This window comes from Ascidia mentula, chromosome 2 (genome assembly GCF_947561715.1).
Source record: "Ascidia mentula chromosome 2, kaAscMent1.1, whole genome shotgun sequence".
NCBI classification, from domain to species: domain Eukaryota; kingdom Metazoa; phylum Chordata; class Ascidiacea; order Phlebobranchia; family Ascidiidae; genus Ascidia; species Ascidia mentula.
This window is the reverse complement of record NC_138567.1, coordinates 7,163,720-7,188,254: the sequence shown is the minus strand read 5'-3', so window position 1 is coordinate 7,188,254 and position 24,535 is coordinate 7,163,720. Positions and strand designations below refer to the sequence as shown.

Below are 24,535 nucleotides of genomic sequence, written 5' to 3'. Positions count from 1 at the left end.
ACCTTCCTGGAGCAGTAATAATATAAACCTAAATGTGGTTTGTTTAGTGTGTTCTTACAGGCAAAATCTTGAAACACAGAATTTTGACGAAAGATATTTGATGCGACAAATAATCAAAAACGAGTTAAAATCGAATCTACGTATAGACTGACTTGCTCTCATGACTGTGTACTGTACGATGAAAGGACAACAAAAATAATTTACCATATGACTGTGTTTTATTCGATGAAGAATATTCAACAAAGTTTGTTGTGTTTAGGGATTCAAGCGCCTATACCCATAGTAATTGATCACCTGTTGTCAGTAATTTGTGTATGTTATGCAGAACACAATTCAAAGTAACACATTATTTTAAGAATACGAATAGCATTGAAAAGGAAAGCCAAAGCTAGGATGCTGTTGATCATATTCTTAGTAGGAATAATTTAAAACACATATAGAACAGAGCTGTACAGAACGACCACAAAAATCATAAACAAGCAAGCGAGAGAAATCCTCAGTTCGTTTTGTATCCGATGCATTAGAGGATTCTCTTTTCTCGTTTCGTGAAGCACAGTAGCGCCTTTGTTCTTGTGAGGAAATGGAATATCGGGAACTGGAACTCCCAGGAAATCACACAGAGGTTTCCAACCTTCCTTCACTTCATAAACCAACAACTGTTTTTTCGGGACTATCTGCAACAAAAATCTAATATTGGAAATGTGCAAACAAGAAACATTCTGCACTCTAAAAAATCACCTCGCTTTTAAAGCTTTTCCGATTTGTCCAAACACACAATTTCGATAAACTAGAGAATATAAAAACCGGAATACCATGGACTGTGAGTTCAACCCCCACCAAAAGCAAGATTCGACATGCCATGATGCTATTATTCAATAGGCTACGACCTGGGACTTGAATGCAAACTAAACCTAAGCGAATTATTACAGACATTCGTCACGTGACCTCAAATGTGTCATAATTGTTCAAGGAAAGAAGCTTTAAACGAAATCTTATAATTTTGTAATCTTGGAATTTAGTGAATCAATATACTCACCCACTTTATTCGACGTTCGTGTCGACGTTTAAGGCGTTTCAATGCTTCCTCGTGGTGTAATTTTATATACAAACGAGGCCACGACACGTTGGCCAAGTGGCGAACTGTAAAACAAAACGTATTTGTGTTTCTTGTACGATTTATTGATTGCTCCACTTTCCATGGCAGTTTTGTGTACACTAGGGGCGTGGGTTTTCTTAAACTGGATTTTTTTTACAAATGTTGAATCGCAGCATTATTCAAACGCCCGACCCATACACCAAGAAAAAAACCTAAAAATAATCGGGATTCGTGGACAGGATATCACGGGTTCAAATCCCGGTGTGGTCAGAAATGGTGATGCTCACGTAAGAAGAGATTTTATCATGTAAATCTATAAGTCAAAGATTCGTTAGCTTGGGGTTTTCCAAACGTTCAAACTGTGGGTTAGCTCTTAGTAAAACACTTCGTGAAGTGATGTTTCAAAAAGGAACTTAAACGAACTAATAAATACGTACTAATGGTTGTGACGTAAAGGTACATTTTAATGCCAGTGATGGTGAAGGTTTGAGTAAGTCGAAGCGGAATATCATTGTTTATTACATCGATTTGATTTGAGTAGCTTCGATACCAAGTATCGTCATCACGGGTTGTTAGAATGACCTGAAGACACAAACACACAACAATGTAGGTGACCAAAGAAGCAAAAACTTTCTTGAATATATTCCCCAGGTCAAAAACAATCGTTCTCCACTGGTTTAAGCATACGCATAAATTCTAAATTATCAACCATGTTTTTAATAAACAGCGCTGTTCTCTACAACCATTTCTTACTAAAGTCACACTTGCTAACTTTTGAAATTTGTGCCATTTCTCTAGCCTATAACTATAGTACTTGCTGGTGTTGTTTTGAACACACTTTAGCTCTGTTAACACGCGCTTTGCTGCTTATAAAAGTGTATTAACTTGTCGTATCAGGCTGATGTTTGGACACAACAAAACATTGTGTGCGCCCTTGGGTAGTCTAGCTCAGTTTGGGTGAGCGGGTTATCCAAAACGTTATAATTTACCAGCAATGCACCGTTATACAGTTGCGCAGCGCCACGACGAGCATGCAGAACACTAAAACGTATCCTCAGCAGGACCCTTCAGAGGAAATAAACTTTGCTGATACGAGGACCATTTTTAGGGATCACATCAAGTTGCAGGTAAGATAAGGCCTTTAGGCGCCGAAACTGTCCTAGTTTATAACGATATCCAGACGCCTTCTTTTTAATATTCTTAGACCACATTAAAACAATAAATATTTCGGATAATCTCGGAAAAAATCAGTGCGCGTGACAGTTTTTCTAACCCCTATGCTAGATGAACAAACCTTTGTATCGGGAAAAGCGTCAAAGATTTCCTCCCAGTAAAAGTTACACGGACTGTCGGCTACAGCATCAACATTCTCATACATTCGGCGCATATCTTCCATTTTGAATCCATTCTGAATTTGTCTTTTCCAATCATCGCCAAGGTAATAAAAGTTCTCCAACCAGTCGTACACGTTGTAACCTAGCATGGTTAAGGCGGCTGTCATAGTTTTGGTTCCAGTTTTTGGAAATCCAGCAACAATTACTTTCATGATCGAAGACAAATTATCAACGAAATTTAGGCTGCGAAAATATTATAAACAATTAATTTTGATATGTTATCTATGTACGCTGTCAGTATAATGGCTAGATTCGTCCCTATATCAGCTTAAAGTGGTTCCAATACCTCAAAAACGCACACAAACAGCACCCTTCACGAACCAAGAACACGCGAGAAAATAAAACTAGGCACACTGCCCGAGGGCAATCTAAGTCGCAACCAAGTGTATTAAAACGAAAGCGGGTTAAAATCAAACTATGGTTATTCATTCATTCATTCATTGGTTTATTTTGCCCAAGGTATTTCAGTAATGAAAAGAGATGGAGAATGTAAGAGTATGGGCAGGGAGACGCTGGAGTAACCTTCAGGACTTGCTTGTTTACACTTGTGTACGTTGACAGTTCGAAAAATTACCAGTTTGTCTTATATCTGTGGGGAGAAAAATTAAATATTTATCAATGTAGATTTATGAAAGAAGTATTTTCATATTTGCAAAGCTGCAGACAGGGTGTGTACACGCACTGTTTCGACCTGTAAGGTCTCATCAGTGTAGCTGTTGAGTGGCACTGTGCTAGCTTTTACACTAGCAGGCACACTAGTCTCCACTTTGTGGTACCTTTCGGTCAACGTCTATCTGCAGGGTACCCGATACTGGGTACCGAACAACAGAGACGACGAACCACTGTGGAGCGCACTATGACCAAACGGATCTGCTTGGTAACCGATAGTGCAAAGGGCAACACCAATGTAATATATGCATTTTTCATATTTTTTTCTAAGTTTTTACAGCGCATCCGATCGAATAAATTTAAATAAATTATTTTTCGGCCTGCTGCTGTAGCGCTGGTTTTAGGCATGGGAAATACCCAAAATCATTCCCCCCGCCAAGTGTTGTTCACTTTTCTGAAACTTTGCTGGTACAGCATTTACACTTTATATCAATAAAGATTGTAAGGTGTAAAATAAAGAATAATGTAAGTGGGTTTGTATAATATGTATTGTTAGCTTTGCATGTTTGTTTTATGTGTATTCTGTTTGCAGGCCTGAAAACACTGAAGATGTGATGTCAATACTTGTTGGTAAGTAGGCTATGCTTTTGCTATCAATAATAATTTTAAATCCTTGCTTTTTTGCACAAAAGCACTCCTATGAAAATAAACACCCATGTGAAGAATGCAAAATAGGTGTAAAAAATCCTCCCTGCAAATAACAAACTTTGTAGTCTGGGGCACGGGCCAGGCTAATTGACATTGATAACTTTTTGTAATAAAAACTAAACTACAACTGTTGTATAGCAGGTTTTGCTGACATTAAAATGTGCAATAAGTCTGGTTAGATTCTATTTGAATAAGAAACTGACGATGCTTACATAAGCGAAATCGATTTTTTACAAATAAATCTGCTGATTTCGCGCCTGACTGGATAACCTTTATGGTTTTATCGGTGCCCATGCCATTTCATTTCCTTGTTTTTTGTTCGTCGCGTAGTTGCTTTTCTCGCAAAAATAAACATGATTTTGATTTGATTTGACTTCAATCTGAGCCTTGTTGCTTCATGATATAAGTCTGGTTATTATTGTTTAACTTTTATCCATTTTGTTTATAGCGACAGATATACATTTGGGATATATGGAAAAAAGCAGTGAAAGAGGAAAGGACTCGTTCATTGCATTAGAAGAAATTTTTCTCACTGCGAAAGAACGGTCAGAAAAAGAACATTTTATGAATTTAAAATCATTCAGTTAATATAAAAATTTTTGTAATTAGTTGTGAGGTTTTATGTATGCATGGTTTTGCGTATCTTAAACCTCTCAAGTAAATACGAATGAGATGGACTGCTGAATGATTTTCAATTACAGCATTTTGCTTTAAGAAATGTGGACTTCTTGCTTTTGGGAGGTGACCTTTTTCATGAAAACAAACCATCACGCAAAACACTTCACACGGCAATGGAACTATTCAGAAAGTATTGTCTTGGCAATCGAGCATGCAATATAGAAGTTATCAGTGATCAATCAGTTAATTTTGGACACACATCTAGTTCGTAAGTGAAATTGTCCCATAGCTCCCATTTGATAAGATTGTACATAACTTCAAGCCTTCTTTCTTCGACCGCCTTGTGCTTGTTTTTTTGTATTGCATTGTGTTCATTTTCACCTGGCGAAGCGGGGGGAACTCGCAAAAGCTAGTGTAATTTTTGTAATACAAAAGTCAGTCTTTTACAAAAGAGTGCCTTATCAAGAGAATTTAGTTTGTATGCATATAAAGACTGATACGGCACGCTTAATAATTTCATGCATACAGAATCACATCAGTCAATTATGAAGATCCAAACATGAATATAGGATTGCCGGTTTTCAGTATCCATGGAAACCACGATGATCCTACTGGGGTAACTCATATTTCTGTTTAATCAAATGCAATATGTTAGATTAGTTATATATTTTCCTAAAGCTGAAGTTTTGAAGCATGTGCTTTTTTCTAGGCTGGGGAGTTAAGTGCAATTGATATCCTTAGTGTCTCTGGATTGTTGAATCACTTTGGAAAACAAACTAATCTTGAATCTATCGACTTATCACCTGTGTTGCTTCGTAAGGGAAACACAAAACTGGCTCTCTATGGATTAGGTATACTCAAGTGTAATTGTTTTAGTCAAATCTAAAGGTATTTTTTGTTATAAAGTTGTGGTTCTTGGTAGCTTGACAATGGTTTTTGTTCATCATTACTTCCACTATTATGTGTGGTTCCACTGTAGCTACTTGCAGTTAAAGTAAAACAAATATGTGTTTTATCTTTTACAAGTCTGGTAAATTCCTTTTTAAAAGGTTCTATTAGAGATGAGAGACTACACAGACTGTTTACAAAGCGACGAGTTACAATGCTCAGGCCGAAAGAGGACAGAGACGATTGGTTTAACATGTTTGTCATTCATCAAAACAGGTATTTCTGATGCTCGCAGCTTTCTCCCTAACTTTGTTCAAAAAACTTTATTTCAAAACAGGATTAAATTATTAACCATTGAATTTGAAATATTTATGGCCTAAGGAACTTGGCACACATGAACAAAATCACACATTGGGTTTAACAAGGAGAGACATATTTATTTACTACAATGTTCTGTTTACAGGAAGATATTTTAACCTATCATGACTACATTTCCGTAATGGAATTTTTGTACAGAGCAAAGCATGGTCCTACCAACTACATTCCCGAGCAGTTCCTTGATGACTTTTTTGACCTCATTATTTGGGGTCATGAGCACGAGTGCTTGATTGAACCCCAGTGGAACAGCATTAAAAACTTTTTTGTCATGCAGCCCGGCAGCTCTGTTGCAACTTCTTTGTGCGAAGGAGAATCAAAACCAAAGTATGTGAATATATTTGGGGAAACCCTCCTATAAGAAATATTCTATGTTGTTTCTAATTGTCTCAAAAGTTTTAATAGAGCAGAATAGAAAAATATGATGAGAAAATACTTTGGTTAGGATTTCCAAAAAACAAGTGCATTGCACTCAGAAAAATCGCCGTTCTGAAAATTCGGGGACGCGAAATGAAACAAGAAATCATTCCTTTGCGAACTCCAAGACAAATGTTCGTTGAGACGATCAAGCTCGCCGACAGGATTTCACCCAAAGGATTGTCGGATGAGGACTTGGAGGAAAGAGCAAGAGCATTATGTGAGGAGAGGGTGGAACAACTACTGATGACTGCTGAGGAGGAGAGGTCGGGTCATCCCAAACAACCTCTGAAACCGCTCATCAGACTAAGGGTAAATTGGTTTGTTATACATCTTGTTTAACGACCTTGCCTTTGACGAGCTGTGAAAGCAACACGTGTATTAACGCACCTGTGGTTAATAACCACAATTTTACAACTAAAAAGCCTTGGCGTGCGTGCCACCGTGGTGAAAATATTTGCAACTGGAAAACACGTCGTTTTGTTTACTCGGAACGTAAATAGACCCACGACATTAAGCAATTGAATTATGAAAGGAAATCCCCGAAAATAGAGAAAGGAAATTAGAACAATGACAACGTGTAAAGAAAAACATACTGTGTTACAAACTTTACTCGAAATATCTGACCTTCTAATTAAGCTTATATGTGTGTTGGAACGGAACTGGAATTACACAAGTAACAAACTTGCATTTTAGGTTGATTACAGTGATGGATTTCCCATGTTCAATGCCTACCGTTTCGGCGGAAAGTTCGCAGAACGAGTGGCTAATCCCGAGAAAATCGTCCATTTCCTTAAAAAGTCTGTCAAAAGAGAAAAGGGCGGAGGTCAACTCTGTTGTGGCTTTTTAAATGTTTGAATTTGGTTAAATGCGTTAAGGCTTTAAATTTTGTGTTATATGCTAATACGACACTAAGATTTTATTTTGTAATCACACTAGTGAAAACTTTTTGTATTCTGTAGCTATTGTCAAAAACAACTTATTTAATTTGATTAAGATTTGTAATTTCAACGTTGTCGTCATTTACCAGAATGATGTGGTAATTAGTAACCAACACTTCATGCAATACTAATGTATTTTCATCTTTCAAAAATAGGAATAGACGTTAAAGATATGGATGACATGATCGGTGCTGAGGTTGTGGAAAAAGTTAAAATGGAAGACTTGGTTCAAGAATATCTCACCACAAAAGATAATGTAAGCCGCCACTATATATGATTACCATTTACCTTTACCGTTTAAGGCTGTCAAGTTCGGTTATTGTTGTAGTCAGTAGTCCCATGTTTTAACCTTATCTGTACATTTAAATGTGTTTCTATAGCTTTCCTTTAACTAAGTTCAATTATCTTTCCCTTTAAATTTCCACAGTCTACTTGTTAGCATGTGTTTGCTATATGTTTATGTTAATTAAATTACTACTAATGCTGCCAGGCATGTTTTATTGCTACAATACGGCCCTTCTGGCGGTCGATATAACAAAATTATTTCCAGAAGAGTCGTATTGCAGTTAATGTTAATTCTTCATACGTTTTTATTCTAATTCATTAAATTAATATTAGGTCTAAGATTATGTTGTATAACCTCTATGTATATCGAGTTTGACTGACTGACTTAAGATAACTTTACACCATATTACATACGTTAGTGTCACCATTAATACATCCAGTTTTCTACGTCATATTACATGACCAGACCAATTTTTGCCTGACTTCGCAGAAAAATCAAATGTCGTTGCTGACCGCTCGCGGCGTCAGTCAAGCTGTGAGTGAATTCGTCAACAAACAAGAACGCGACGCCATTTCGGAATTGTGCAACCACCAAATCAACAAAACCAAACAACACCTGGAAGAGGTAAAAGAAGCGCTGCAACGTTGTATATAGTAATATATATATATATGTATATATGCGGTGTGCATTTGTGTTAGTGAAGTGTTGTTTAACTAAGTCCATGGTATTGAGCCAACCTTAAATAATACAAAGGTATTGGAAGGTAAAAATGTGACAGTGAATCGTAACCAGACTTTCCCTTGTAAGTTATTTTTTCAAGTAAAGGCGAATTGCGGAAGAGTCAAGAGAAGTAGTAATTTACTTGTAAGGTTTTACCAAGTTGCAGCGTATTTCGTGAACTTTGTTCCAAAAAGTGGATTGTTTTATTCTTTGCCAGGCTGAAGCAAGTTTGAATCGGAACGACATCACACTGGAAATAAGCAGATACCACGATGAGAAGGAGCGAATGACTCAGGAAAAATCCCGCCTTCATCCCGACGAAGATGTAGAAGAGCTCAGGGATATCTTGGACAGAGCAAGGAAGTAGGTTTCACAAAATTGTTCTCCTGGTTTTGCTTCACCACAATTCCACCACAAAACAAATTAAAATTAAAGTGATCCTTTGTTGGGTGTTGAGTAATTATAGACGAAATTTACCTTCCTGCAGCTCCCACATCACATTTTGCAACATTTTTATTTCCCTGACTTTTTACATGTGTTTGTAACTTAAACAAATACCTCGCTCAAGTTAACGACTTTTTACATTCAGGCAGCGAAAGAAAAACGGGGAAGACGACCATGTTGTGTCTTCAGATGACGAAGTCAGCATCGACGAAAGCAACGCCCAACCTAGTGTGACGTCATCGACCAAACGGTTCTTACTGATTTTAACTTTAGTTGTCAATGCGAAAAACCAACACTAAAAAATCAAATTAGACGAAGTTTAATGAACTATTTATTGCTGTTAAAGTGGCCCAGTTCCCTTTCCGCATGTGGCCCAACGACCCACACCGCATGTGTCCCAACGACTCACAACGCGTGTGGCCCAATGACCCGGTCCGCATGTGGCCCAATGGCACGAATATACACTTGCACCGAGTTGAAATTCTTCCGACTTTCTCAGATTGTTTCACTTGACTAAAATCGTTCAATCGTTTATTCGTGTAGTGGGCGTGGAAGGGGGCGTGGTTCAAGAGGTGGCCGTGGCTCTCGTGGGGGAGGACGGGCGAAAAAAACGGCAACGACTTCAGCCACGCCAAGGCAGGATAGTTTTTTTGGCAACAACAGCAATACCATAGCAGGTAACTTGCTTGAGGCTTACACTAATGCATATTTTATTCACTCTTTTCTATAGTCAAATATCACTTGTATCATTCATGTGCTTCTCCAGCATTTCTGCAGAAAAAGTCGCAACCGACCCCGAAGTCAACCAAAAACGATGACGTCATCATGGTGGACGACCACGATGTTTCAAGTCGGAAAAAAACGACAACATCGAAACGCGCCAGAGGAAAAGGCGTCAATTACGTTTCCTCCTCGGATGTGAGTTGATGGGTGAATCACAAAGTCCGACCAACTCCAGAAATTTTATCTCTTTTAGAGGAATTGTTAAGTGTCGGTCTACAATTAATTCAAGGATTATTTTCAACACTATTAACACTTCCCTCGTATCTAATCGCTATTCCAAGCAAAACACCTCATCAGGATTCTTGGCCAGGACATCCTGGGTTCAAATCCCGGTGTGGTACAAAAAGATTTAACGTTCTGTTTTACAGGAGGAAAGCAATCCGTTCAGCCAGTTCAGCGCCAAGAGGAAGAGGTGATGAAAATGAAAGGGGAAGTAATTTTTACACACCAGCTTCTGCACCATTCCCTAATTCACTACAACACAACATCATGCTACCATTGTGTGTTGTTAATTGTCCACTGCCCAATAGTTGCTGCCACCGTGTTCCGTGCCGCTTTGTGTTTGTTTTTCTTTTCTGTCCGGCTGACTGAATGTTGGCAATAAATTCAAAAACCCAAATTTGGTTTTATCTGCGTGGCATAGATGTTCAAAGTGACTTAAGGGCACTTGTGCTGCAAGTAGAAACGTTTAAATTCTCCGGAAAACATTGGGATTCCAAGTGGATTTTATTTACAGTGATGGATATGCAATCCAGATGTATATGTAAATTTATTGCACAAGAAACCCAGCACAAAAACTTTCGCACACAAACGGAAAGAGCACCATAAGATACCGAACCGCGTTGCTGTGGTTTATGAATGACCCCTTCCAACAATCGTCACAACACCCAACACAAAACTTACACTATAGAAAGTACACACCTTCACGTCAAGTTTATCACCTACAAGCCCATGTAGTATCAGTACAAATGTACACTGGAAAAACTTATTTCAAAAAGGGCAAATCCTACGCGAAGTGTTATGTACACGCGCAGAGGGCATAACCAATCCCTCGGTGAAGCCCGCGGACCTCACATCGCCCCAAGAAACAGCGGGCCCGAAAATAAATGTCTCTTGAAAAGTTTAAAGTCATGTCGTGATGTCACTGAGCTGGTAAGGGCGAGTTTCGGGTTCTGGAAGATGAAGAACATCCGGTGTATTAACGCGAAAACTTTCGGGAGGCGGAACCGTCTCCTGTTCTCTTCTTCTTGATCCCCGCGCGCTCCTGATCATCGGAGTGGTGATGCCGTCAAGGCGAGATGTGGATGCGAGGTTTTCCATGGCAACTTTCATCTCACGCATCTCGCCGGCGATTTCTCTAACGATCGTGTCGACGTCGTTGGTCTTGTTGCGGACGTTCTTCATGGCGTGGTGGAGGTGGGAGACGTTTTCGCGAATTTCCTCTGTCTCCGTCTAAGGGATTTGCAAGTATTGCATTTAATGTTGATTTGCATAAGACTAAGTTTTCAAGCAATCAGCAGTCTTAAAATTAGAGGTTTTTAAAATAGACTGACTAAGCTCAGCGGTTTCGCGGGGTATACTGTGGGCAAGATACACTGGTGCGCAAGTAACTTTTTTTTCGGAATATGATTTTGTTTTCAAAGTTTCTTTAAAAGAATAAACCAGGCGCAAAAAAGTTGGACTTTTGCCCGGATCACGTCCAATTCTAATGCGGTAAAAACTTTGTAACAATTTGCATTCGTGTACAAATTATTCATTAAATGGAGTCTGGTGTGGTTTCATACGGAAATGGCTAACAACCTTTACCTTGTTGGGATTCATGGCGCTAACGATGTTCTTTGACGACAAGCTGCTATTGTGGAAAATCGCTTTCGTGAGAGGGTTGCTCTTGCGGTATCGGTTTGGGTAAATAACCTCCTTCTTACGGACAAACTTCTTTCGGAGAAAGTCCGGTACGCTGTCAAAACGACACGTCGAAAAATTCTTCTTTAAAAAGCTACTGTTTGCGTCACGTACCTAAATTCGACCTCGAGGGCAAGTTCCACCTGCATTTTCAGGCGTTCAAGTGTGGCATGCTCCTTCACTTCGATGATGTCACCCACTGCCAATCCGACCTAAAGTGAAGCGTTAAATTTTTATCGAATATTGTATCGAAAAACACAACTTTTGGGGTTTAAAAGTATGATCAGATGCAATGGTGAAACTTTGCATGCTAACTTTCATCAAAGTGATTCATTTCAACGAAAAGCAAAAAAATTAAAATCAGTTGTAGTGATGACATACAAGGCAAAAAAAAACTTTCCTTCTTAACTTTTGTATCTAAAAATTCCAGAGTTGTCATGGGAATACTTATTAGCCATTCTTTGTTACGTCAACTACTTCAGTATTTTGGTTATATTCCTTGTTCACCAATCACAACTTTTCCATATAAGTTATATTTTCATTTAAAATTGACATGAATTAGTTCACTAATATCTGCCATGTTCACCATACCAGCAAGTTCATGACGATTATCATCATGACAATAATAAACAAGCTGAAGATGATGTAAGTTACTATCTCGTAGTTGACAAGGTGGTTGTAATCGTTCAAGCTGTTGAAGAATATCCCGCCAAAGTCTATCTCGCCAACCATCATCACCGTTGTTTTCAATATGGCGCTGAAGGGCTGCTCGAACTGGGACTGAAAAGCAAAATAAGTTGTTTGATAGCGGGCAATTGGCAGCAATATCGGCCAGGGAGCCTGATTTATATACAAATTGGAAAGCCTGATTGGAAAACCGGGATTCTTGCCCAGGATAACCCCGGTTCGAATCCCTGGGTTGTAAAATAATTTTTTTTATAAGTTGAGAGAAACAATATCAGCAGTTGTTGGAACACAAATGTAAAAAACACAACTTCTGCGAACCTGGTTTTGAAGAAGGCTGTGATAGGTGAATGCGAAAGACAAGATAAAGAGCAGAAAGACGAGAGAGAACTTGAAGAAGGTTTTGAACACGTCGTTGAACATCACTACGTAGATGCCGAGGTAGGGAATCTTGCGGATGTAAAGAAGGAGATTCATCCACGACAGGAACAAAGCCATCACTCCACACTGCCATTGCCAGTTCTGCAAAGGAATTTGTTCGTATGTTTTTGCTTTTGACCTTTTCCAAAACCCAAGTAAAACTAACAAGGGGTAGCTAATTTTATTCAGAAAAAAGGCATTCCCTTATAGCGGTACAGGTTGAATAGACAACAATGTTGCAATCAAGCTATATTCTAACCGTTATAGCTTAACTCGTTGCATTCCTATATGTCACGCGACATTCCTTATGGCGGAACTTTCTCTTGGAACGTTGATCAACCGAAACGCAAACAGTTCTAAACAGTCTTCTGTTGCTAACGCGTGATACTCACGTGACTGCCGTGCACCTGTTGTTGCAAGTTTAGACCTATTTCAAACAATACCTTTCAACATCGGTCTCCGCTTTGATAAGTCCCTAAATTTCGCGTGAAGCAAATTACATTAACATCCGGTCAAAGGAACTTGCCACGAGCCTAATTAAATTAGCGTATGCGCAGTTGAAAAAAGATTAAATAATTATTATTAATTGGCTGCTGAGATTGAGGTTGATTCTTTTGCGGTTTATTCTACCATTATATCACAAAAACAAAAATCCGTTGTATTGTTTCAGAGACTGCCTACAGCCAAAGGGTTTTCACATTCCTCCGAGACCTTACAACACCAAATGTTTACAAAATGGGTCATTCGATGACTTTTCAAAACCTGTTTTGCTTTCATTTGATTTGGGCAGAAATGACTTGAAAACTTACCATGGTTAAATACAACAACACCACAAGCACGACATTTTGGCTGCGGTGCTTTACTAAAGCTTACCTGTCGTAGCCCAGTCTCACGTTGAAACTTCTCCATCAAAGGATCGTACAAGTCTCTTTCTGACTCCAGTTCGCGTGTGTAAGTGTAGTCGAACTGATAAAAGTCGATTGAAAGCAGAAGGGCAAGGACAAACAGAATCGTCTCGAGGAAAAATATCGGCTGCAGTGCCTCAAGTTGGTAGTTCCAAATTTGTAGAACCTGAAAAGATGCAGAACTGCTGAAAATTGTCGCTACAGTGTTAAGAAACCATTTTCCGCGACAGTAAAAGCCTATGGCAGTTTTAATTGCTGTAACAACCAGAGTATTGATCATATAAACTATTGAGCATCGTGCGAAACTCAGGAATTTTCGTTTCGAATTTACAAAACGCAACTATTCTTATCAGTGCGATCCTTATTTACACGAGCTTGCCACTCACCAGCAGAAAAAGGTTGACAGCACACATAGCAAGAAGTGTAATTCTGATAGGATCCTGCCAGTCTAATTTCAAAAGACAAGTGTCTCCCCACTTTCTCTGTGCCCCCTCTCGTACGTAATAACATCCGGGTCTCCAACTTGGCTCAAATGTGTTTTCCGGGTATATCGACATGAGATAGAGGAATCGTTTGTTTTCCGAATCCTGCTCCACGGCCTCGGATTCTAAAGAATTAAACATTTTCATTTACATGAAGTGGCAAAAGTGTAAGTTTTTAAGTGAGCTGCATATCATGGCCAGTAAGCCCGTTTACACTGATACGGTTTGAAACTGATTCGAATCTGACTCGCCAATCCGACACGCTAGTTTCCTAAAGCATGAGAAAGGTAAACGTTGCTTGTCGGATTTAGCTTGACCTTTTAGGTTTCATCAATGCAGCTTTGTGGTGTTTATGTAGTCGCCAATACCCTCTGGGCAAGATCGTTTTATAGTCACCACAAAGCTGCACTGATGAAACGTGGATAGGTCGAAACGACGGTACTGATGGGGGTTTAGCTTAAATAAAACAAAATATTGGTTTCATTGCTTGTGTAATATTTTGTTCAAATTAGACTATGTTTTAGTACCACTACAATGCTTGATCTTCAATTATCACCAAGACCCTACCATTACAAAAGGCACACGTCTTCGCACATCTGGTCAGCATTTGATCTGGGTTGGTCTGACACAGCCCGATCAACTGGAATACGGGACAGTATGTGCTTCGGTCCGTGCATGGGTCGAGTTTCTGGAAGCATTCAGACCATTCCGTAGGTCTCCCCTCATCGTGTATGGCAAAACAACAGTCACGTGCTTCACAGTTCAGTCTGTCAGTGTCTGGTGTTCCGCACGGTCGTTTTTGATCTTTCTCGACGCTGCACAGCGAGTCAGCTGCGTTTTTACAGGAGGAAAAGTTAGGCATCAAAATTAGGTATGCTACATGTAGTAGGCTAATGCATCCAAAAAGATTTCGCTTATTTGGAGAAAAATTGCCATTGAGCACAAATGTGTAAGCGATAGTTTCGCTGTTCAGTTTTGTTTATTTTCAGCAGTGACTTCTTCCATGTTTTGCCGTGAAGCGATTCAAGCAACAAACCCAACTGCAATAGAATCCTATCTTACCTTCAGAACATGCTCCCCATTTGGTGTTTTCGGCATCGAAATCGTAGACGTATGAGCACCACAAAGTTCCGTCTTCTTGAGTAAGGCATCTGTCAAAGTCGGCGTTCTCAAATTTGAATGGAAAGTGACAAGTGGCACCCAGTGGAACGTTTTGTCCGTGAACATAAACTGAAAATTTTGTACAAACAAAGTTACTGCATGGATCAATTATATATGCAGTGTTCTGTATTTAATCAAAGTGAAAAATAGCGTACACGTTTCAAGTTATTCGTAAGATCGACTTGTATAATTCAAAAAAAAATTTTCCTAGTGTAAATGAAAACAGTAACAAACTATTTTAATAGTCAGTTCTTCTGTATTGTAATTTAATAGAGAAGAACAGACTATTAAATTACAATATGCCTGGCAGCAACAGAAACATTATATTTGTAACAAACTACTGTTTGGTAAGTCTTACTTTTGCAGGCTGTCACATTGCAATCGTCTCTGACTCTGAAGGCTGCATCAGTGTCGCTGTTGAAAAGCACGGGCAGTTGTATAAGTTAAGTTTTTTTTTGAAAGCATTTTACGCAACAAATTTGCAACAAAGCAAAACAGTTTAATCGTGAAAGTCATACCTGTAGTTTGTGTAGCACCAAGGCTTGTTCTTCTGGGATCCGGGGTTTCGGCAAAAATTGGAATCCAGCCCTGCATCCGGAAAGAGTTGGGAGTTTGTGCTTGTCGAGTCCCAAGGCAGGCAAGGTTTGCCGTTCTCAGCCGTGTTTTCGTATCCCCTGTAGTCTGAACCCGATTGAAGCAGACTGTAACAGGTTTTCGGGGCTGCAAAACAACCAATCCTTTACATGAATTACAAAAATCGGTTAAAGTTGGCCTGAATCGTTGGAATTGATGTCAAAATACGCTGGGCATCGATGAGTTTGGGAATGGCTATTTCTTGGGTTTTGCTAATTTTAACAATACAATAAAATTTTGCTTATATAGTCTTTCAACTGTTGATAAGTGTTTCAAATTTCCTGCATAAACTAAGGACACTTTGTTTTATTGTATTGTACAGCTTGGTGAGTACCGGTATAGTTGATGAGGTGGTGAGAGTGAAATTCCAGGTAGAATCGGCGGTTAGCCAACGACTTGAGAAAATCGACAGCGTAGGGTGGTGGAATCTTGAGCAGATAAAAGTTCAAAAGAGCCACAAAAGCCATGAGCAAGATGAGTCGTGCGTAGTAAACCATTCCTCCGTATTTGTTCCACTTGTACTGCAGAAGGGCAGTGACCACAGGGTGTTGTAAGAGTCCTTCCCTTTTACGATTGACCTATGACAGAAAGCGATTTTTACTACAGAAATTAAGACCAAAATAGAAAAGTTGAACTCTATTTAATAAATTAATGTACAGATACAAAGCATTTGATTTTATACGTTTGATTAAGGACCTGATGATGTCTAATAGTTGCCATGGTAATCTACCGTAACGACGAACGAACTTCATCTCCATGAGTGACTCACCATGACGCTGAGTGGATGATTATGACGCAACATTCCCGCATCCTCCACATACGTCACTGCGTTTTTGGTGAGGCGACCTTGATCGTTGAATGCCTCGTAAGAAGGGTTGTTGAACAACCTGGTCTTCTTGCTGTTCACTTCAGGGATGGTTTCTTCAAGAATGGTGTTCTGTTGATTCCACTCAAGGATGGTGTACATGTCATCCAGGAACTCATAGTCCAATGTCACCTGGGCCGGGAAAAATGGATCGAACGATTGTTGTGTGAAGTAACTTTGTTTGGGACTCGTTGCTAGTAAATGTAGCGAAGCTTTCGTATAAATACAAACTAATATTATTATGCATTAAAAACTAAATACAACGAAATGTAAGTGTACATACATGCACCGTCATGTCAAACATTCTCCAAACGTAGATAACCAAGGTGCAAAAACAAACAAAATGGCGGCAATACTTACAATGGAAAAGGGGTACTGGGATAGTCTGACAAAAACTAAACCACACAGATGACACTAACGCTAAAAATTCGCGCCCCATATGTACAAGCAGTGAAGCAATGTAAGGACATGGATTTTCGTCCTATACCTGTAGCTTTGGATCATCAGGTGGTTTCTTGTTGTTCGTAATGCATCGACTGAAAGCGACTTCCGCCATGTCTGGCATTTTGATGATCAGCTTACGAGTTGGCGTCGTCACAAAATCTACACGTAAAATTTGATTTCCGAAAAAAATCCACTATGTTTGTGTAAACATTACTACAAATATTGTGCCAAGTTTAAAAACTTAACTAAAACGTCTTCAAAATTTTCTACGGGGAAATCCATCTAATGGGATATATAATGGGATGCAGAAGTATGACTATTTTGTGCGGAACACTTTTTTCACCTATTGTCAAGTATGCTGTTTCATAGGTTTCTACGAATATAACAAAAAATAAAACCCACCGGTCATTGGATCGACGTACGCGTTTCGAAGGGCCACGCTCCAAGTGTTATGGTTGAGTATGCACTGTACACATTCCTTATTGTCACCATCAATCGCGCAATCGAGGGGGTTTCTTCCATCCGCTACCTTTGCCCCCACGTCAGCTTTCCAATCCAGCAGCAATTTTACCACTTGGGGGTGCCCGTTGATGCAAGCCTGGTGCAGTGGCGTGGTCTGTGACGTATTAGTGGTGATCGGAAAAGTTTCACTGCGCTACAAGCCACAGTACCGTAATGCCTATTTCGTATAATAACCAATAGATTGAAACGTAATTTCACCCAGATTAACGCAAAATAATCCAAATCTTATTTATATAATCAAAGTGGAGCCAATAATATGAATTGTGTATAAGCTGCAGACAGATGGCCACTGTTTCGACCTAAAAGGTCTTATCAGTGCAGCTGGTGTGACTATCAGACGATCGTGCCGGCCAAACAGCTAATTTGTATATGTATAACATACAAAAACATCATAATTTCAATTTGAGAAGAATTTTCCAGTGACTACAATACATAAAGCAAGACCCACCCATTCGTTCCGTGCTCACAAGATGATAAATTTGTACAAGCGTGGCAGTTTTAAAACCAAGTTACTTTGCTTTACCCTTGATCCTCGTGGCGGGTTCACTGGAGACTGGGCGTGAAGTAGCTCCAACACCGTGGTATCCCATCCCTTTGCACAGGCGCATTCCAGTGCAGTCCACTGCTTTGTATTTCTCAAGCCAACATTTGCGCCGTGGTCCAACAACACTTGAATGCATTTCGCATGGCCTGTGAGCAAATACTATTGGCTCTAAGCAACTAAAATTTTATTTTATTTATTTATATTTGAAACAATCCAGGTCACATAATTGATTCTGTACAACTGACGTTTTGAATCTGGTCCTTTCTTTGTCAAACTACTTTTTCATATATTTTACATCATCTATACTTGTAGATTAACAGATATCCGGGGTTATAACCTTCCTAAAACAATGATTCAAATCTTTACCTAGAAATTATGTAAATAAAATCAAAATACGCAGCATTTTTGCTTGATGTGAGTAATCTTGAACTTCACCTGCGATTGCGGCCAGATGTAGTGAAGTGTTCGCATTCTCATCCAAGCTGTTCAGCATGGTTTTGTCGTGATCAAGTAGTTCCTTTAAGGCGACGTGTTGTCCATGCATCGCAGCAATATGAACGGGAGTTGCTTCATCCTCGTTCTTTGGGTCGATCTTCGCTCCGGATTGCAGCAAAATCTAAGGAACGGAAATGATTCGCGATTAGTGTTTGGATTGAATTTCGCAGAAGAACCAACATGTCAACAAACTGTTAGTGGCAAGAAGTTCAAAGTAATGCCAAGTGTCAAGCAATTTTAAGATCTTTAGAAAAGGATACAATTTTTTGTTTTCACCTTGATAATCGGAATGTATCCTTTCCTTGCGGCGACGTGCACCACGGAATTGGCATTCTTGTCCGTTTCTGATAACAACCTTCTCACCGACTCGTACCTCAGCAATTCCTAATGAAAATATGACAAATTTCGCGACCCGCAAAATACAAAAACTACAGGCAAACTTGGACTGAAAATAATATATTGTTTACGGCCTAATAGGTCTCATCAATGCAGCTTGGTGATCTTGCCCGGCAAACAGTCAGGCGAAGACACTACTTTGTGGTGGCTATATGCAGATCCCGACAACCGCTGGGTACCAAACTACGTGCTTATGTATGATATGCGCCTAGTAGCCTATCTCATTCGAATGAGAGCGATCATCTACCTGAACAGCGAATGTTCGTTTCTCCTCGACGGCCAACAACAGACAATTTTTATCGTTCTTATCCGTAGCAGTGATGTCGGCTCCGTTCTCAATAAGCCATGCGATTGTTTCAAGATGTCCATATTTGGTAACCACGAGCAGTGGAGTGAGGTTGTCCTTGTCGCGAATTTCCTGCTCGGCGCCTCTGCAGACGCAAAGAGTGTTTAAAAGAAACATCATCCTTTTTTTCTATCAGAATAAATAACTGGTGGCCAATAGGACGAGTTAATAATTTATTAAATATTCGTCTGAGGTTTAAACACTGATAACGATTTCGCCCCACCTTTCTAAGAGCAGCTCAACGACCTTGAAGTTATTGTGTTGGGCAGCGAGCAATAAGGGAGTTTGCAAGCTGTCATTTCTACGATTCACGTTCGCTCCGCTGTCGATCAGTTTAATCGCGATGTTCACATGACCTTGAAGCAAAACAAACACGAATTAAGCTATTTTTGCAGCTTTCTACGTTTCTGCTGGTTTGTCAGGACAACAGAAAAATAAACAAGATGTTCATACAGTCATGGAGACGTCGGACGTCCAATTAAATCAACGTTACAGGCATCTGACAATGTTTTGCGTAAAAAAAATCATGCACGGTAAGATTTGAACCCACGTACATGATCACCCCGTTCAAATATATGTAAAAAACGAGGATTTTTTTGTATTCTTTTACGCAATAGCGTTTAAGTAACATTGCATATTGGCGCTTATGTTTAAGTTTTGCACATTGTCATGTTTTTGCGAATGTCGGTGGACCTTTGTTGCTCACACATACAAAGTATTCATACCTTGTCCAGCAGCAATGTGAAGTGCTGTGTCGTGGTGCGATCTCGCCATGTTCACAAACTTGGCCAAGTAGTGTGGCTGACACCAGTTGAGGAGATACATCACCATCTCCTTGTGTCCCTTGCTTACACTCACGTGTAGACAAGTGTTACCTCCCGCGTCTACGCGTGACATCATTTGCCTGCATTCAGATTTAAATCATTTTGAAACTATGTTATAACCAAATTTTATAATGTTGGCAATGGGCAATAAAATTACAGACATTTTCGGCAAATAGAAAATCAATGTTGTTATTTTTTCAGATTGCGTTCTCTTAAGCATTGCAAGTTTCGGGCTTATTCGAAGGATTGAAGTAACAGACGTAATTTATCTGATATGAATTTTTTTATTCTGATAATGATTATTTTGTAAAACGAAAACACAGTATTTTTACAAATGTATCGAGGTTCGAATATTTCCTACTTGACTTTTTCAACTCCTCCTTCTTTCTCTCCTTCCTCAAGAACCATCTTCACAATCGGGATGCTGCCATCCGAGCAAGCAAAGTGGAGAGGAGTCATTTGATCGTTGTCAGTGCTATGAAGATCTGCTCCGGACTCGATGAGAATTTTAACAATATTTTCGTGGCCGTGAGTGGCCGCCATGTGCAGGGCGGTCATTCCTTGGAGGTCAGTGCACTAAAGCAAAACAAGGCAACATCGCACAAAACATCCTTATGGCGACAATTATTTTTCAGCAGAAACTCCTGTAAGTAATGATTAACCCTTCGATAGTCACAACTTTTTGTTTGTTGTTTAATTATGTGTTTGGTTGCCTGCAGGCCACTAAGTGTCCAGTTTTTCCTATGTTTAATCGAGTAGTTGCAAGAAATAAACTTGTGTTAAGAGAAAAATGTCATTTAGACGGCAGGAATCAGCCTGTTCTTGCTAGGTGATCGCGACGGATCTGTCTTATTTAGTCACAAAGAGTGATTGGCGATCTGCGTTAGTGTTTTTAATTTTGAAATCACTTTGAATAAGCTCAGAAACGCATGGTGCCATTGTGGCGAAATTAATATATCTATAAGATTTCGTAAATCAGTCCTTTTGGTTATAATGGTGTTAATCATATAAGTTACGTCAACGGAAATCCCTCGACAAAGCAGGAGTTGTTTGACTGCGTCCTCGTTCCCTTTGATGCTGGCTGCGTGCAAAGGAGTCTGGCCCTCGATATCCTGCATGTTCACGTGAGCCCCGCTGTCCGCCAGCAACGCGATCACCGGCTGTGATGCAAGTTGTTAATTTCACAAGCGTAATCAAAATGATTATGAGAATAAAGAGACTGGCCCAAAGTGCTGACAAAATGCAGAAATAACAACCACGACATTTTAAACTGATGATGGAAAAAGTTTTTGTTGAAACATCTTTAATAAATAAAACATGTCAAGTTTTTTAGCACTATAGTCGGTCTCCGTATTTTCAAAATTGTGAGTAAATTCGTTATTAGCGTTCCATGGTCGAAATACCTTTTAAAGAACTAATTTTAAATATATTGATCGTTAGCTACCGTCATACCTGTGACTCGTTGACGTAAATTTGCGTTTCTCCATCTTCACCAACTTGTCGCTTTTTGCTTCTGAATCTCGACGCAAAGTGGAGTGGAGTGGACCAACTTTCAGTCTGAGCATCAACATCTGCAAAACCGTACATTAGATTAATTTTCCATTTCACGACCACACCTTGTTCAGAAATATTGTATTCACTTTGGTATTTAAAAGTTCAAATCTAAATAAACTTGCCCTGAATGCAGCAGCAGATTGAGTTTTTACAAGTAAAAAGTTGCTTTCATATTAGTTAATTTTTGTAAACTCTTATGGCAAATTTATACACGTGTAATATCAGTGCAGTATTAAAACACAGTATGAGCATAACTTACGATTTTATAAATCTTTAAAAAAAACAGTAAAACCCATGCAACTAATAAGAAATTATTTTTTCAGACGCCGTGATTGTAACTACAATAATTGTTTTACTGTTTGGGCTTTGTAAACACAATATATTATGCGTCACCTACCTGTTCCATAACTAATCAGAAGCTTGCACACATCGTAGTGGTTATTCCTTGCGCCAAGATGTAAAGCTGTTGTCTTTTCCTCGTCTGTCGACGTGTTGAGAACCCTCCTTATTTGCTGTTGAGGGACAGCCCCTAGCATTGACTGCAGTGTACCCGCTTCACCGTCGCGAGCCAGCTAATAATTTTCAATAATTAATAAGATAAGAGTATAAGAGAAGGCTCGATGAAAGCATTTTGTTCAGGAAATCAAGCTATTCCGACAACACTTCTTCTACTTGAACCTTTAAGATCAATTTTAAAATATTATGAAACCTTGTTTCAAAACGCCTTTGTTCTGTGAAAAAATGTTCCGCTTCAATAAGCATCCTCAGTTCTTGTTAAATTACAAATAAAACTAGAATAACAACTGAAAATTAAAGCGGGACGTTTTGACACAAGGTTTCGTAATATTTTGGAATCGACTACAAGGGAAAATAAGCAATTAAAAGTAAAGTAAAACAGCTTTACAGTCCGATGTGAATCCTCCAGTTACGGTGGCCCCTCAAACGTGACAAGGAGATGCAATAACATGTGTAATTAGGACAGTACATGTTGCTGTTTGGGAACCATCAAAATTTGCTTCATATTGGAGTTAACCGTTAATTTTGCTGCACCTGATGCAAGGTGACTTTAAATACGCCCGACTGGATGGACTCTTGGAGGTTGGAGGTATCCAGGTATTGGTCCCATTGACTTTGTCTGCGTTTGTTTTGGACAGCATACTGCGTCTCATCGTAGTTCTGGTTTACAACACCTCCATGCGTGGTGTATTTATCCGACACGGAGAAAGACACGTTTAGTCCGTTCGTTTGGCGTCTGTTCACCCCTTGACTGTTGTCATTTCTTTACGAAACACAAAACGTCGATGTAAATCGTTTTGACACATGTAGTAACAATGGACGTGTTTATCAGGTTAACTTGGGCTAAATCGTAAACTAATGTAAGCGGTTGATTCCATACCGGCAGCAGGAGATTTCGACATAGTCATATTTCCTATTTAGTTATCGGTTATTTGGTGACTTCTGTTACAGTATTCGCAATATACTCACTCGTCGCACTGCTGGTAAACCGGATCGTCCAGATTGAACTTCGTGTATTCGGTCAGCGCCACTTGGCGAACTTTGGGCTCCGTTTCGGTCTTCCTTCCCCACAAACTCTTTCGACGCCTTGGCTTTCGCTTGCCTGACCCATTTTCGTTGCTGGAAGAGGACATATTGCCTCGTATAGTCTCACCGCGCTATGGAACAAGCCTGGCCTTGCGCTGAGTTTTAGTCGCAATTTCAAACAATGCTAATTGGTTGGAAAAACAGAGTTGGCGTGCGGCAGGTCGGGTCGGTCGTTGCAACGAAAGGTAATTTCTGCGCAAGGCGGGTGCTTTCATAGTTGAATGCCACAGTACATATGCGTACCGACTTTCATCAACCAATTAATGTGAAACCCGAGGTAACAGGCGTCTTAATTGAAGTAAAACAAAGAAAAATTCAACTTAGCGCGTTCGACGACGGCTCGTTGCTCGTAATCGGATTAAAACTCCCGATACAAAGGAGCTCTGAGGGTAAAAATACTTACGTGTAACCGCTTGGGTGCAAACTTGGAACAATTATAACATTATTGGTGGCAACACTTGGACTGTTGCAATTAGCAATGAGAATTTTGTTTTTAATCAAATGTTTTAACACCTACCAGATTTATAATGCTGCGTCATTGCTAATGATTATAAAGAAGTAGTGCAAAGAGCAAAAACGTATATATGCCATATTTCGAATAACAATTACTCCTCTACACACAATGGTTTTGCATTGAACTTGAACATCAAATGGCCTCGAGTTGCTAAGACATCGTGAACTATATGCTTGAGAAAGTGTTGCCTAGTGAGTCTTATTGTAACAATTTATATTGTATTCCAATTAATATCACTATATATACGCAAAAATAAAGTTGACAACAGTACAACATTTTATTTATTTTGTTACTTTCACAAAGAATGGTGGTGTCACGTTATATACAGCAAGTATAAAAAACGATGTGGATCGTTAAAACGTTTGAGGTTGTCGCCGTAAAGTGATCCATCTTGCACTGAATAGCTCGTAGTGTGTGAACCTCTATATCTCAAGGGAACATCACCCCCTGGAAGACAACAGTGACAACCGCACACAGGAGAGAAGGTTTCCCGTTGTAAAGTAACGACTCGGATCTCGTTCTTTCCAACGCAGGTTCCGCCAACGGTATTACGACTCCCGTGACGAACCGCACCCGACCCGAACCGAAAATTACACGTAACATTTTGTTGATGTTTATGCTTGCTGTAGGCATAGAAATGACGATTTTGTAAAAAATTTACGTGAAATTAGGAACTCTATTAACGGATTTACTCATAATTTACTCACATTTTCAACTGATGCTGGCATAAGTACTTGCCGAAACGTTTTAAATAAACAAAATATGTCAATGTTTTCAACAGTATGGGTCAGTCTCTTTATTCTCGGAATTACGTAAAATTGTTATTAAACTGGATGAAAGTAGGCAATCTGGAGGTCACGCACCATATGGATGTCAACAAAATTAAACAACATGTAATAGATAAAAGCGTCACAACTTTTTGCAATAATTATCTCTTACTTTAGGGGCACCCGTGCGCGTTTG

At 39.4% G+C, this 24,535-nt stretch overlaps 3 protein-coding genes across 3 annotated transcripts; 1 reads left to right on the top strand and 2 right to left on the bottom strand.

Annotated features, from left to right (window-relative positions):
- Positions 1-425: 425 nt before the first annotated feature.
- LOC145889996 (uncharacterized) lies at positions 426-2,642 on the bottom strand. The gene is made up of 4 exons (XM_082981043.1): positions 2,391-2,642; positions 1,534-1,678; positions 1,037-1,140; positions 426-674 (listed from the first exon to the last, which is right to left on the bottom strand). Exons 1-4 carry the CDS (start codon positions 2,640-2,642, stop codon positions 426-428), a joined length of 750 nt encoding a protein of 249 aa, XP_082837169.1.
- Positions 2,643-3,527: 885 nt separating this feature from the next.
- LOC145888478 (double-strand break repair protein MRE11-like) lies at positions 3,528-9,889 on the top strand. Its single transcript, XM_082979232.1, has 17 exons — positions 3,528-3,624; positions 3,692-3,729; positions 4,256-4,352; positions 4,523-4,693; positions 4,954-5,041; positions 5,135-5,276; positions 5,475-5,589; positions 5,830-6,015; positions 6,165-6,417; positions 6,802-6,931; positions 7,202-7,302; positions 7,822-7,956; positions 8,270-8,415; positions 8,642-8,746; positions 9,040-9,173; positions 9,263-9,414; positions 9,648-9,889. Coding segments are annotated over exons 1-17 (2,043 nt in total). The 5' UTR covers positions 3,528-3,622; the 3' UTR covers positions 9,696-9,889.
- A 180-nt stretch (positions 9,890-10,069) lies between these two features.
- Positions 10,070-23,114, bottom strand: LOC145888836 (uncharacterized). Its single transcript, XM_082979703.1, has 27 exons — positions 22,942-23,114; positions 22,507-22,735; positions 21,854-22,028; positions 21,355-21,473; positions 20,919-21,062; positions 20,264-20,478; positions 19,804-19,982; positions 19,302-19,434; positions 18,980-19,163; positions 18,613-18,720; positions 18,277-18,457; positions 17,821-17,987; positions 17,178-17,391; positions 16,819-16,934; positions 16,236-16,463; positions 15,801-16,044; positions 15,352-15,553; positions 15,192-15,247; positions 14,735-14,902; positions 14,240-14,503; positions 13,577-13,797; positions 13,159-13,356; positions 12,187-12,387; positions 11,773-11,961; positions 11,296-11,393; positions 11,086-11,236; positions 10,070-10,731 (listed from the first exon to the last, which is right to left on the bottom strand). Exons 1-27 carry the CDS (start codon positions 23,103-23,105, stop codon positions 10,408-10,410), a joined length of 4,872 nt encoding a protein of 1,623 aa, XP_082835829.1. The 5' UTR covers positions 23,106-23,114; the 3' UTR covers positions 10,070-10,407.
- Between the last annotated feature and the right edge of the window lie 1,421 nt (positions 23,115-24,535).